Source organism: Diorhabda sublineata, chromosome 6, assembly GCF_026230105.1.
Source record: "Diorhabda sublineata isolate icDioSubl1.1 chromosome 6, icDioSubl1.1, whole genome shotgun sequence".
NCBI classification, from domain to species: domain Eukaryota; kingdom Metazoa; phylum Arthropoda; class Insecta; order Coleoptera; family Chrysomelidae; genus Diorhabda; species Diorhabda sublineata.
In genome coordinates this window covers 15,856,252-15,871,280 of record NC_079479.1, presented here as the reverse complement: position 1 = coordinate 15,871,280, position 15,029 = coordinate 15,856,252, and the positions used below count along the sequence as shown (strand labels likewise).

The 15,029-nt window shown below is 33.6% G+C and overlaps 1 protein-coding gene across 1 annotated transcript; it reads left to right on the top strand.

Moving 5' to 3' along the window:
* Positions 1 to 4,552: 4,552 nt before the first annotated feature.
* LOC130445312 (uncharacterized) lies at positions 4,553 to 13,209 on the top strand. Its single transcript, XM_056780878.1, has 2 exons — positions 4,553 to 5,193; positions 13,023 to 13,209. The coding sequence occupies exons 1-2, from the start codon at positions 4,553 to 4,555 to the stop codon at positions 13,207 to 13,209; spliced, it is 828 nt and encodes a 275-aa protein (XP_056636856.1).
* Positions 13,210 to 15,029: the final 1,820 nt, after the last annotated feature.

Below are 15,029 nucleotides of genomic sequence, written 5' to 3'. Positions count from 1 at the left end.
CAATCAATCTTATGTCTGAAGTTAACGATTTAACAAATATTTTTCAAAGTTTGAAATTAAGACCTCAACTGACTCACAAATTTCAATTCAAAGTTTGATAAGTAGAGATAATAATAAGTTAATAATTTGAAAGTCACTGCTACTACGCGTTTCGATAACCAAGTTATCGTCTTCAGAAACTGAAAGTGAACTGAAAACTGTTAACCTGACTTACCTCTTTAAATGTGAATTGTTCTATCAATAAACCTTCCCCGCGAATAATGATTCCAACAGGAAAAACTCCGGTGGGAATCTTCATATTTATTCCTTAAGTTCTAAACTATAGAGTGCGCTGTAAGGAACAGGCCCTTCACCTCTATTTAAACAATTCTTATATTCCACAATTCAATGATTCATTATTGGATACATTTTTTAAAACTTTATATTTATTTATTTATATTTATTATTTACCATTGTCATTATTATTCATCTTATGTTGGATATAATGAAAAGAGTTTTTATCTCCGATTTCCATGAATCTGCATTGATGTTGATGATAAAGGTCTGAATTTAAAACAAAAAATGTTCTTAGCATTTGTTTTAAAGATCAATAGTTTTTTAGTTACGTGTGGTTGAAAACTTTATTGAATTTTCATTGAAAAAACCACATTTTAATCGATTTTTCATGAATAACTCAAATACTCACTAACAGACAAAAATGATAATTATAAAAAAAAACAAAGAGAATGAGAAAATTTTCTTAAATTTGCTTTAGGCATAATACAAACCAAGTTATGATTTATTGAAGGTTGTATATTTTTATGGAATGAAAATTTTTCAAAATTCAACGTCGAGTAACGAAAACACTATCAACTTCTCCAGGTATTCGCATATAACCTTTTTCAAAGTACTTTTAAAAAACTTTAAAACGAGGGTAGTGGAGCTCTCTGAAGTTATGGTCTAAATAAGATTGACTTATATATATGTAAAGAAAAATATAATTTTCTTTTGCGTGTTATTTTGCCGTACGTCACATAAAGTCCGTTTGTGACAGATGATCTGTCACTGTCATCGATGGGAAGCAGGGCATAACCCCGAATGTCGTGTTGTGTGATTGTGTGCTAGAAAACAATTTCATTTTTAAGTTTATTTTATTTTGTGATTTTGGAACAGACATTGTTAATAATAACATTAAATGTCGTTTCTTTTCTTACAGGTATGAAATATTTGTTTAGTACTAAATAGGTGCATACTTTTGTTTCATGTAATTTTTAGTTTACATTTTAATAACAATAAATCGCTTTTCTTACAGAGAAACACAATTGTGTTTGATTGACTGTGTCACCAAAACCACAGATATATTGGAAATTGTCTTATAAAACGACATTTATTGTCAACAAAATGGAAAAGTTGAAGTTTACTTTTCAAGTGAAACCAACAACAGACGGAAAGTCAAACTATATCGCCATAACCGCAATTGTGACTGAAGATGAAAGATATTTCCTTATTCCTGAAGAATTCCAAGCTATTTCACAGCACACATATATTCAAACTTCGAAAACTTTTGTCACAGTGAAAAATACATTAAAAAAAAGACATCAAACTAGAAGTGTTTGGAAAAAAACAACAGAGGATATATTAAAAACATATGTTGATGAGGATGGCAATATGATTTTTCAGAACCAATTTCTAGAGGAAACTACCAAAGAACAATTGACTGTCGTAAGCAAAACGTGTTCAGAAGATCCTATAGCCAAAATTTTAGAGAAGTTAATAGAAAACCAGGAGAAAAAAGAAAAACGAAGCATAAAGAAGCTAGCTGACAAGTTTGTAATTGAAAAATTTGATGGAAAGAGTTCAAATGCAAATCAGTGGATGGAAGTATTTGAAAAAGAATGTGAAAGGTTCAATGTATTAAAAGACGAAGAAAGAATTGAAATCTTTAGATTATTTCTTGAAAAATCGTGCACTGATTGGTATTCTTCCATGATAATCAAACTTACCTTACATTCCGAGTGGTTACAATGGAAATCGAGCTTTATACAGACTTATGCAAATAAAGGTTGGACTACTAGAAAGTATGCTTTATCGTTCAAATATCAATATGGATCTTTATTAGAATATGCAGTTAAAAAAGAAAAACTTTTACTAGAAGTAAGAAAAACAATAGATGAAGGGACACTTATTGATATAATTGCCGCCGGCTTACCAGATTTTATAACTGATCGAATCAACAAGGAAGAAATTTTACATACTAAAGACTTGTTTAGTGAACTTGGAAAATTAGAACATTTGGTTGCAAAAAAAAATATTAAAAAAAAAGACGATACCAAGCAAGTAAAAGAAAAATGTAGTATTTGTGAAAAATTGAAAAAGGGTGTACGCTATCATTCAGAAGATTCCTGTTGGTTTAGAACAAAATCAGATACAGAAAAGGATAAAAAGCAAATAAAGCTCGTTAACAATTCAGAATTGGAATGTGAATTGCAGTGTGAAGATCAAAAAAACTAATAGTGCCGCCATTGATCAAAGTCAAATTAGTACTCAATAAGAATGTTGAAGTTTTTGGGATCTATGACTCAGGCTCTAATGTCTCATTGATAAATTCAAGATTGTTAAAAATAAATAATAAGGAAACCAGTCACTACAACAATACTAATTTGAAAACGATTAATGGCGTTAAAAAGGCAAATGGCATAATTACAATAGATATAGCCATTTTTGATGTGGAAAAGAAAATGAATGTTTTTGTAATAGACAAGGAAAATTTCGATTATGACTTCTTAGTGGGACTAGATTGTATAAAAGAGTTTTATCTAGTTCAAAATGCAAACTTAGAAATTAGTCAGAAAATACCCATACAAAGAAGTGGAACAGTTTCTAAGGAAACAGATTCAGATATAATTTCTATAAAAATAAAATCTGATAATTTAATAAACTTCAATGAAGGCATATGTGGAAAAGACTTTCAAATTTGTATTAATCATCTAGACTTTGAAAAACAGGCATTGATTGATGAATTAATATCAAAAAATAAGTCAGTATTTGCAAAGGACAAATTTGACATAGGAAAGGTAACGGATTATGAAGCACATATAGACCTGTTAACAGAAAAATATTGTAGTAAACGTTCATATCGTTGCACAATTGAAGACAAGAAAGAAATTGAGAATCAAATTGCAAAATTATTGGAAAAAAATATAATAGAAGAATCATATAGCCCATTCGCAGCACCGGTCACATTAGCATATAAAAGAGAAGAAGATAAAAAATCAAGATTGTGCATTGATTTTCGAGACTTAAATAAAATAGTTGTGCCTCAGTCACAGCCATTCCCTCTTATTGAAGACCTAATATTAAAGACAAGGGACTGCAAGTTTTTCTCAACACTAGACCTAAATTCAGCGTTTTGGTCTATACCTTTGCGTGTAACTGACAGATACAAAACTGCATTTGTGACACAGGAGGGGCACTACCAATGGACCTGCTTACCATTTGGATTAAAAACATCTCCAGCTATATTCCAGAGAATAATGTGCAATATCATACGGAAGCACAAGCTGGAAGAGTTTACGGTATGTTTTATCGATGATATTTTGCTATTTTCAAAATCATTTTCGGATCATGTAAGGCATCTAGAACAACTCTTTCAAGCAATTAAAAGTGAAGGTTTGAAACTAAAATTCTCTAAATGCACATTTGCAGCGGATACAGTCAAATACTTGGGTCATGTGATACAAAATAATTCAGTTAGACCGTTGAAAGACAATTTAATATCAATAAAAAATTTCCCGATTCCAAAAAATCAGAAAAATGTGAGGCAATTCCTGGGAAAGATAAACTTTTATCATAAGTATGTGCCAAATATAGCAATAAAGTTGGAACCATTAAATAACCTTTTAAGAAAAGGACAAACCTTTAACTGGACCGAAGCATGCCAAGAGTCATTTGATGAAATGAAACAAATATTATGTTCTCAATCGGTATTGACACTCTTTGATCCAAACCTACCTATTCACATATACACAGATGCCAGTATACTAGGAGTAGGAGCAATACTAAAACAGCCACAAGGAAATAATGAAGAAAAACCAGTAGCATATTTTTCTAAAAAGTTAAATGAAGTCCAAAAAAGAAAGAAAGCTATATATCTGGAATGCCTGGCAGTCAAAGAATGTGTAAAGTATTGGCAACATCTATTAATGGGTAGGAATTTCATTGTCTTTTCAGATCACAAGCCATTAGAGAACATGAACATAAGGTCTAGAACTGACGAAGAACTAGGCGATTTAACATATTACTTATCACAATTAAATTAAATATTCTCCAGGAAGATACAACACTGAAGCTGATTGCCTGAGCAGGAACCCAGTGCTAGATCCAAATGAAAACCTAGAGGATCAGTTGAAAGTAGTGAATACAATAACACTAGAAGATATCTTAAAAGATCAAATTAAAAATGAATATATACAATGCAGAAAAGGAAAGTTAGTAAAAAGAAATAATGTTTACTACAAGCAAGTAAAGAAAAAGGAAAAAAATCATTATATCAGAGGAATTGAGCATAGAACTCATGAAAAATGTACATACAGATCTAGGCCACATAGGAATTAAACAGATGCAGAAAATGATTAGCTCAGTGTATGCAGCAGAAAATATGACTAAAAATATAAAATTAATCTGTGAGGGTTGTATAGTATGTTTAAAGAATAAATCAAGAGGACATAATAAATATGGACTGATGTCTCATTTGGGTCCTGCTACAAAACCTTTTCAGATATGCTCTATTGACACCGTAGGAGGTTTCGGAGGTACCAGATCAACGAAGAGATATTTACACCTTTTATCAGATCATTTCACCCGATATGCATATATTCTAGCATCAAGTACCCAAAATGCAAATGACTTCATAAAGCTGATAAAGAATTGTGCAGAGAGTGATAACATTGAATTGATATTATCAGACCAATGCCCAGGTATCAACTCTAAGGAATTCAAGAGATTTTTGGATGAAAATAATATTCCCATAATTTTTACAGCAGTGAACTCTCCTTTCTCAAACGGCTTAAACGAGAGATTAAATCAAACATTGGTCAATAAAATAAGGTGCAGGATGAACGAACATGACAAGAAAAAAGCATGGACATCTGTAGTTCACAGTTGTGTACAAAAATACAATGAAACGGAACACACTGTTACTGGATATGCTCCAAAGTACCTACTTTATGGCACATATGCCGCCAGCTCCTGCCTACTTTTGAAGACATGCATGTGAAAATATAGTCTCCTATCTTCGCTGGGAGGGGAGATGTAAAGAAAAATATAATTTTCTTTTGCGTGTTATTTTGCCGTACGTCACATAAAGTCCGTTTGTGACAGATAATCTGTCACTGTCATCGATGGGAAGCAGGGCATAACCTCGAATGTCTGTTGTGTGATTGTGTGCTGGAAAACAATTTCATTTTTAAGTTTATTTTAATTTGTGATTTTGGAACAGACATTGTTAATAATAACATTAAATGTCGTTTCTTTTCTTACAGGTATGAAATATTTGTTTAGTACTAAATAGGTGCATACTTTTGTTTCATGTAATTTTTAGTTTACATGTTAATAACAATAAATCGCTTTTCTTACAGAGAAACACAATTGTGTTTGATTGACTGTGTCACCAAAACCACAGATATATTGGAAATTGTCTTATATATATATATATATATATATATATATATATATATATATATATATATATATATATATACATATATATATATATATATATATATATATATATATATATATATATTTGAGAAAAAACCTCAATTTCATCCTTAGCAATAGTACCTCAAAAAAAATATGTTTTAAGTCGAAAAATCATTTTCGAAATGTTTAAAAATTTCTTCATTAATTTCTGCAAAACTATAAGATATACATAAAAATTGATGAGAAACAGAAAGTTAGTATTTTTTTAACAAGCAATCTACTTTTTCCAAGTTTTTTGTAATTTAAAAAAAAATGAGACTGACATTACAAATCGTACATACAAGTATAACTGGTTCCATTTTCGAACCCTTTAAACGTTGCCCTTTAAAAAATAGAGCCCTATAAATCTACGTTTTGAGCGACTAATTTACTTGAATATGACCAAAAAACTAAACACACTTTTTTTCAATTTTGGAGCTGGTAGATTTTGGAGTATAAATGAAAGAGGATAAGTGCATCGGAGATGTGGATAATGTTTTCTTTTATTTCTTTTAATTTTAAATACATAATAATCAAGTTAAAAGAGATAAAAAAATGTCAATTTGAAAGAAATAAAACAAAAAATTGTATAAGTGTGTCTGTAAATATTCTTTAAGTTTTTTTTCCGAAATAGGGGATACTTTATAAGGGTTGAAAATTATAAATACAAAATATTCAAATCAAAACAGATAAATCGCCTATAATTTTTTTTTTTCAATTTTTTTCTAACCAAGGGAAGATTTATATGGGTTTATGAGTTGGACACAAACAAAAATAGTCAATTCAATATAAGTAAGCTACATGAAGTAATCAAATATTTTTTAATTTCATACTAACCGCAGGTGCTTTAAAGGGATGAAATACATCAAGCAGGGCTGAAAAATTATAAATACTATATTAAAGTATTTAACAACTTTTATTCAAATCTTAAAATTATTTTTTTACTCATTAAATGCTTATTCTTATAATTTTATTGATTTTTTGCAATAAGTGGTAGTTTTCACCCCTACCAGTAAAAAGCACATAGGGTGGGTTCTGAAGATGAGGGTAAGTCATTGTTAATTCCAAATTTTCATTCAAATCGATGCAAGTTCATGGAAATCGGAGATAATACGAGGATATAATGAAAAATTTTTAGTCTACTATAGATCCAAACCAAATGACAATATATTTTATTACTCAACATATTCTCTTCTTAATTGGATACATGCATTACAGCGAACCTGCAACGTCTCTAGACCTTTCAAAAAAATGTTTTCTTCTTGTTCTACAAACCAGACCACCACAGATTTTATTACCTCCTCGTTGGAAGAAAACTTACGACCTTTCAAACTTTTTTCAATTGAGGATGAGAAATGATAGTCGGACGGAGCCAAATCTGGTGAATAAGGGGGGTGTTCCAGTAATCCAAACCCTAAATCACGAATTTTTTGCATGTCAACATGAGATTGGTATGCAGGGTCGTTGTCCTGTAAAAAGAAAATACCTTTGGAAGAATTTCCGCGTCTTTTCTCTTTAATTTTTCCCCGTAGAGTGGTCAGTAATGTCGAATAGTAATCTCTAGTTATTATTCTACCTTTATCTATAAAATAAATCATAATTACTCTATGGCAGGTCTTGGAGATAGCCATGCTTCTTTTACATTTAAGGTCATTGTGGATTCTAAGTTAACATTAAACATCATTATTCTAATATCAGTTCCGGTAAAAATGCCTTCTTTCAATTTAGCATCTGTAAGGTGTGGAAATTTCTGACAGAGATATTTGAAACAAGGCCCGTCTTTAGGCAAAGCCTTTACAAACTGTTTCATGAGGCCTAACTTAATATGTAGTGGTAGTAAGAACACGTTTTTTGGGTCTACGAGGTTTTTGCGTAGAATGTTCTTTTCGCCAGGATTTCAAGCCTCTCTAGCAGGCCAGTTCTTTTTGCACCAATGTTGATTCTTAGCTTTACTGTTCCATTCACACAGGAAACATGGAAACTTGGTAAAACCACCTTGCTGACCAAGAAGCATGCACGTTACATTCAAATCACCACATAACATCCAACCATGTACAGAATAACCTATTTTATTTAACACTATTTCTAGATTTTCGTAGCTCTCTTTTATATATACAGAATGACCGACAGGTACAGAAGCATACACGTTACCATTGTGTAGTAAAACAGCCCTCAAATTATTTTTGGATGAATCAATAAACAGCCTCCAGTCTTCTTTTTTATATTCAATTCCAAATTCACTCATTAGACCAGGAATGTCTGAGCAGTACACCAAATCACCCTCTTGTTGAAAATACTTTGAAAATTGCTATTATCTCTTCCTATACACTATACACTGGAACGCTAGTTCCAGCGGCCAACAAGTTATTTTCTTTTGGTCTAGAGCCAAGAAGTTCAACTTTTTCTTTTGTTAAGCCCAGATCACTAACTAAGTCGTTAAGCTCGATCTCAGTGAACAATTTAGGCTCTACAATTTCTGTAACACATTGAAATTCTTCATCGTGTTCGTCTCACTCCGACTATACATCAGAAAATTCTTCTGTTACAATAGAATTCAAGTCCTCTGGTGGTTCAGGGACCGTGCCCTACTGGTCGGATAGTGGACGGAAGGTTAGGGTAGCTTATTACCTTCTTGTTTTAGAGTTATGACCAGTAATATCAACACTGCAAAAGTAACAGTTATCGGAATGATTTCTTGGTTCTTTTCATACCATAGGAACAGCAAATTTGAAGCTTTTTTTCTCATGCATACACATAACAAATCTTATGCGGCGTCCAAGATTTATCCTGATTTCCAAATTTAGTTCAAAAGTATGCTAGATAAAAGTTTTTTACAAAGTCTGTAATGTTTCTTTGGTGTTTTTATATAACAAACTTACCACAAATATAACAAAAACATACAGGAAACGGTAACGTGAAACTGAGGTTAGGTTGAAACTAAACTAAACATAAGCTGTTAAACATCATCTTCGCTCATTAAATACCCCTAGATAGGTATAGAGTCGGTCTTGGTTCATTAGACCTATTTTTTCTAACTTAGTTTATAAAAACGATGCTGAACGCAGTGATATCAAGATTTTCCGAAATTTATCACGTTTCATCGAAATTTACAACCTTTGGTGATTTTCAGGAAATTTGTCTCTCTTATATGCTTGCGTCCACACATAACATTCACATCCAAATGGTCGCGGCTTCCCAATCTTCATTTTCCTTCCAAACCAAAGTTCTGCTGAACGTTTCCCCGGTATGTTGCCTGGTTCCAGTCTGGTTGTTGGTGAAGATCGCATGGTTTATTGCCTCTGCCCACAGTCTCTCGTCCAACTCGTCAGCATGTATCGCTGTTCTGGCTGCCTCAACAATCGTTCTCATTTCTCTCTTAACCCTTCCGTTCTGCACTGGTCTGTGTGTATATTCGTAAATGTGTGAAAGATTCTCAAGTTGTCCATCATTTGTTTGGTTTTTGCATTTTTCAGTTCAGTGCCATTATCAGAACTCAGACTCTTCACTCTCCTCCCTAGCTGATTTTCAACAAGTCTCAGGTAGCTTTAAATCTTCTCTAGGATCTCAATTTTCGTCTTCATAAAATAACAGCTTCGGTAGTAGTGGCGTCTCCTAGCGACATGATTTTCATCTCGCCAGTGTCGACATGCACAATATCTTATGGCTGTTGGGCTATCTTGGGGTTGTTTGGGTGTGAGGATCGATGTTGCTTGCCATATGCGCACCCTGTGCACACATAATCATACCAGTCATCAGCATATTTTATTCCTTCCCTTTACAGTATGTCCCTCTCATACTGTACATTTTGATGGATAAGTTTCTCGTGCCACACTTTGATCGACTGAACCATCAGACTTGTCTCTTCTTCTCTTCTGAGTATCATTTTGTAGAGATTTCCTTTGCGCTTTGCTATTGCCACAATTTCTATGCCATTTTGACTATAAGATATTGACTCTTTTTCGTTTGCCTTAAGAGACCTTAAGATTAAAGTTTAGATTTGGTACGTAGATCACATCTTCAAGTACCACTGGATACCACTTCTGGCCGTCAGAATCCTCCATCTCGATGTTCTCGACTGCAACACCATCTAGCCTGGTTGAGTCTCAAATCACAATTGGAATTGGCTCGTCCAGCTCGATAAGCTGTACAAACCATTCTCGATAAGGCATCATGTGTTGGCTGGCACAATCCTGATACCATGAAGTTGCCCTATCCTTCGAAATGTCATTGTCCACTATGCCTTCCTTGGAGTTTCCCGTTTACTGGTTTGTTTGCATCATCACGCGATTCGCATTCTCTTGCGAACTGTCCTTTCTTCTTACAGATATTGTATGAGTATTTCTTCTTGCAGTAGGCAATGTATTTCGCACAACCTTTTCCTTTGCACTCCTTGATCACGTGACCTGTCTTCCCACAATTGTAGCATGCGAGCGAAGACTTGTCCTGTTTCCTGTATGACGACTGTCCATGTTTCTCACGTTTTGCATGAGAACGTTGCTGGTGCTGCCCTCTGTAGTTGTCGTCGTTTCCTTAAGTTGCTCGTCCTCGAGTCTCAGACGTTTGAGTGTCTAAGTTCTTCGTTGGTTCAGTCACGTTGTTCCAGGATGTTCTGAAATGTGCCAATTTTGGCGGTAGCACACTCAAAATTCTCGTCATGACCCAACTTTCCTTCATAGGATCATTTTCAGTTGACACTTCTTCTGCCAAATCCAATATCTCCAAACAATTTTCTATTGCTGACTTGTTTTCATCATACTCAAAGGTAAAGAATTTGATCGGGTTCTAAAGTTAGTCTTTGTACCATATAAACTAACTAATTTATCCATCATGTCTTTAGCTGTCTTACCATTTTCAAATTTGTTTCGCAATCTTACTGTTTACATTTAAACCTATCAACGTTTGAACTTCGACATCTTTCTTTATCCAAGCTTAAACGTTTCCTTCTGACACAGCACCTGCTGGTTTGGGCTTTGCACCTGTACAATTTCGTGTAAGTCCTTATTTTCAAGTACTAGGTATTATTTATATCGCAATGAAATGAAATTAACACTCCCTTGACTGTCTTCACTCAACATTTCCAAATGAGACTTTACAGTATCCATTTTGATTTAAATTTTACCATTCCACTGAATTCTAACAATATTTAAATACACAAAATTACTTTACATTCTTTTGTGGCGTTTTTCTGACTTGAAGCGACTACGTTGCTCAACGTCATCTTGCTGTGCGATGGCTGCTCCGGTGTCGCTGATTTGTAGATTATGTTGACCGTACCGGTTCTGATTTTCTGGACTGCTTTTCTCGACTTTGCAGTTGCTTTCCTGTCCTGACTTTCAAAGAAACCCTTTCACAACTGCTCTTGGCCCATAACCTGTTGTTATTTTCAGTGGGTTTGGGTTCTTTGTTGAGAAATTATGAAGAAATGATACTTGTTTTGATTAACAAAACTCTTGCTGACAATTGTCGGATTATTGCTCAATACTTAAAATTTCTTAAAATTACAAATTGGAACACGTTTGCTTGTCACAATTTTTTGTGTCATACTGTCCCTGTCACTTGAACATATCTAAGAATGCTAATCGCCTGCCAACTTAACTAAATTAAAAATTAATATAAACATAGTTAAAAACTTTGACTCTATATAAAACAAAATAGTATGTGATAGGGATAGATCGGGTCAGCTGTCAATTTGATCAATTCTCAACATATTCACTACCAGACGCGTCAAGATTTCCGGTTATTGATTCAAATATAACACCAATATTCAATCCTTTCTTTTGTCTTTTCACGTCAAGAGATATTCCAATATATCTTCCACCGATAGTCCACGTCCATGTCAATTTGGACATGAGAAAAATTGCTGCAAAATGGATCTCCAAATGTTTGAATATTGACCAAAAGCGTGCAAGGGTAGAAGCATCGCGTTCGATCTTCGCTCGATTTGAAAACGACTTCTTAAACCGAATTGTTACTATGGATGAGACATGGATACATTTCTACGATCCAGAAACAAAGCAACAATCGATGGAATGGCGACACTCTGGTTTTCCAAGATCTAAAGAAGTTTCGTGTCCAAAAATCTGCTGGAAAAGTTCTTGCTTCAGTTTTTTGGGATTGTCATGGAGTAATCATGATTGATTTTTTGGATAAGGGTAGAACAATAACTGGAGATTACTATTCGACATTACCGACCACTCTACGGGGAAAAAAGACGCGAAAAACTATCCAAAGGCGTTTTGTTTTTTGCAGGACAACACCCCTGCACACAAATCTCATGTTGCCACGCAAAAAATTCGTGAAAAGTTGTAGAATTGTAGAACGATTTGATGTAATTGATTGAAATAGTTCTATTTAACATTTCTAGCTCTGATTCATAGAAGGTGGTAAAGAAAAAGGAGTGATTGAATTTTTACTACATCAATTATTTTCGCTGCATCCCTCTCATCTTATACCTATCAAATATTATTGAAAAAGCAATTTAAAAGTGAATGTAAAGAAAAGGAATGATTGGGTTGTTCTCAGATCTCAAGAAAAAATAAGAATGCCAAAAAACTGAATAAGTCAAGAATTTGAGAAAACTTGAGTCAAGTTGTGACGGTTTAATATTTGTAAAGCAGTTTTCCCAATGGCTTCTTAGCTGAAATGGTGGGTCTCATCCGAAACCTTTCGCGATGATAACCGAGCTCCTCTCGCAATGTAAGAATAGTCCTAATGCAAGCAGGTCCAGAATAACCTCCAATACGACGATGGGACAGGAGCGAGATGCTTCAGTTTTTGGCAATTTGTCGAGGGCTTTAAGTCCCTTTCTTGATTTGGGCTTTAGCAAGAACATGGAAGCTATATAGGTAACGACTGGCCTTACACTATATTTATAAACGTTTCTCCAATTTCTCTATCCATATCCAAAGATATGATTTGTCGATATCATTAAAACAGTTAAGTGTCTATGAAGAAACATCTCAAATACATCAACAATTAATTTGTTTTGAAAGAGGCTTTGATTTATAAAAGTTAAAATTTGAAACAAGTATTTATTATTGACAGCATTTGCAAGATTCATGGACATATTCTACATTGACTGCTCCCGTATTATTGTGTGCTTAATCCTATAGAAATGATTTGGAGTACATGGAAATAAATCAAATATATATTGAAAACCTACATTGAGGTATATTGACATTTAACAATGATGTATGGGAAAATTGGGTTTACATAATAAGTATTTGAGAAAGAAAATGATTGTTCAGTAAACACAAAGCTGACAACTATGTTGAATTAGTTAATAAGATGCTGAATAATTTCAGATCACTTGGGTGTAACATGAGCATTAAGGTGCACTATTTACACAGCCACTTAGACCGTTTTCCTGATAATTTAGGCGAAATTACTGAGGAGCAAGGTGAAAGATTTCACCAAGATATAAAATGTATGGAGGATCGCTATCAAGGAAGATGGGATACTCACATATGGGAGATTACTGCTGGGCTTTAAAACGGGATTGTTCTAAAATACATTCAAGAATAACACGCAAAAAAAGTTTCCGAAATGTTTAGTGGGCAATTGGTTTAAATGATGACTTTCTCTGTTTTCTATTGTGAAAATAAATATTATATGTAATATCTGAGTAATATAATAAAAATTCCTTGTTTAATTTGTTTCTTTGAACCATAGTGTTTCTTCTGAAATAGTGTAATGTATAATTCACAAAAATATTGATATCTTAAAAATTCGAGTTGATAGGCAAAAACTAATAGCATATTTGAATTCAGGGCATCAAATTCATAAGTAATTACCTCCAAAATCTTCGGCACCAAAACCACTGTTGACCAGTGTTATTATCATTATTTTTGTTATTATTATTATTATTATTTTCATTATTATTATTATTGTTATTATTATTATTATTATCATTATTATTATTATTGTTTGACCTACGAAGCTATTGTATATTAATTTGAAAATGAAAGATTTTCAGAATACTGCTCACACTTTTTAGTATACTAAAGGTAGTGCACAATTTGATTGTTTGTAGCAGCAGTCCAGCATCAAATCTGTTCTTGAAAATATTGCACTCCACATATAACTATACGATTTGTCAATAAGTTCTTCCGGGGCAACTTGCAGTTTCATTCTGGAAAATGTCCAAGTCGCAAGTGTAGATATGCGCGACATTCTCTGAGAGTGGGTAGGGCAAATATTCTTAGGCGTTCTTCATAGCATAAATCTTTCAGCGGGGGAGGTATTTTAGTAACCCTTCGCTGAACTCGTTCTAAATGCTGCACAAAATATGGATTCCACACTGAATGCGCAAATTCAAGTTTTGGCCTTATATACGTTTTATAAAGAAGTCTCATCATCTCAAATGAGTGATCCTTAAAAGCTTTTTGTACCATATAAGTGGATGAATTGCCTTTCCTGACTATTTGGTTAATATGTACATCCCATTTCAGGTTTTCGGTCACTATGACTCCAAGATCACATTACTGATCAATTGTAATCAATTGTATAAGTTCTTTTGTTATTGTATACACCAATGTGTAGGACACTACATTTTGTTTCATTGAGCCTCAATTTCCAGATGTTTTACCATTCCTCTACTGTGTGTAAGTCATCTTGGAGTAACTGCCGCTCAAAAGCAGATTTGGCATCATCAGCAAAGAATGATATATTTGTTTTAATGTTCACAGCAAGATTACTAAGGTAGATCACAAAGAGAAGGGGACCAAGAACAGACCCTTGAGGTACTCCACTAAGAACCTCGTGCTTGGTTGACAAAGTACCATTCACTTTCACTTGGAACTGCCTAGGATGGAAAAATATTCCCTCATATTCCAAGATGCTCTAGTCTGTGTAACAATAATCTATGAAGCCCAGGATTATGACATCAATAGCATCTCCATTGTCATACTGATGAAAAGTCATACTAATCGGTCTATAGATTGACGCTAGATCTTTGTCTCCTTTCATGAATATAGGGATTACAGTTGCTTGGCGCCACAATCAGGAATTCTCCCAGTTTCCATACACTCCTTGAAAATTTCTCTCAGTGTTGATGTTATGGAATTCATACAGCGCTTTAAAAATATTGTAGGAATTTGGTCTAGGCCTGGGCTGGAATGTTTTTTCAAGTTATTAATGGCTTCTTCTAAAGTACGAATCAACTAAGAAAACGCTATAGGCGTCATCGACTAGTTATCGTCTGCCTCACTTTAAAATATTCCCTCTCTGTCGCTTCAGACTGATATACAGTGGCGTAGGTTCTTATTTAAATAAAAATTAATGCAGTTCCCAACAAAACATTTATTAGATTA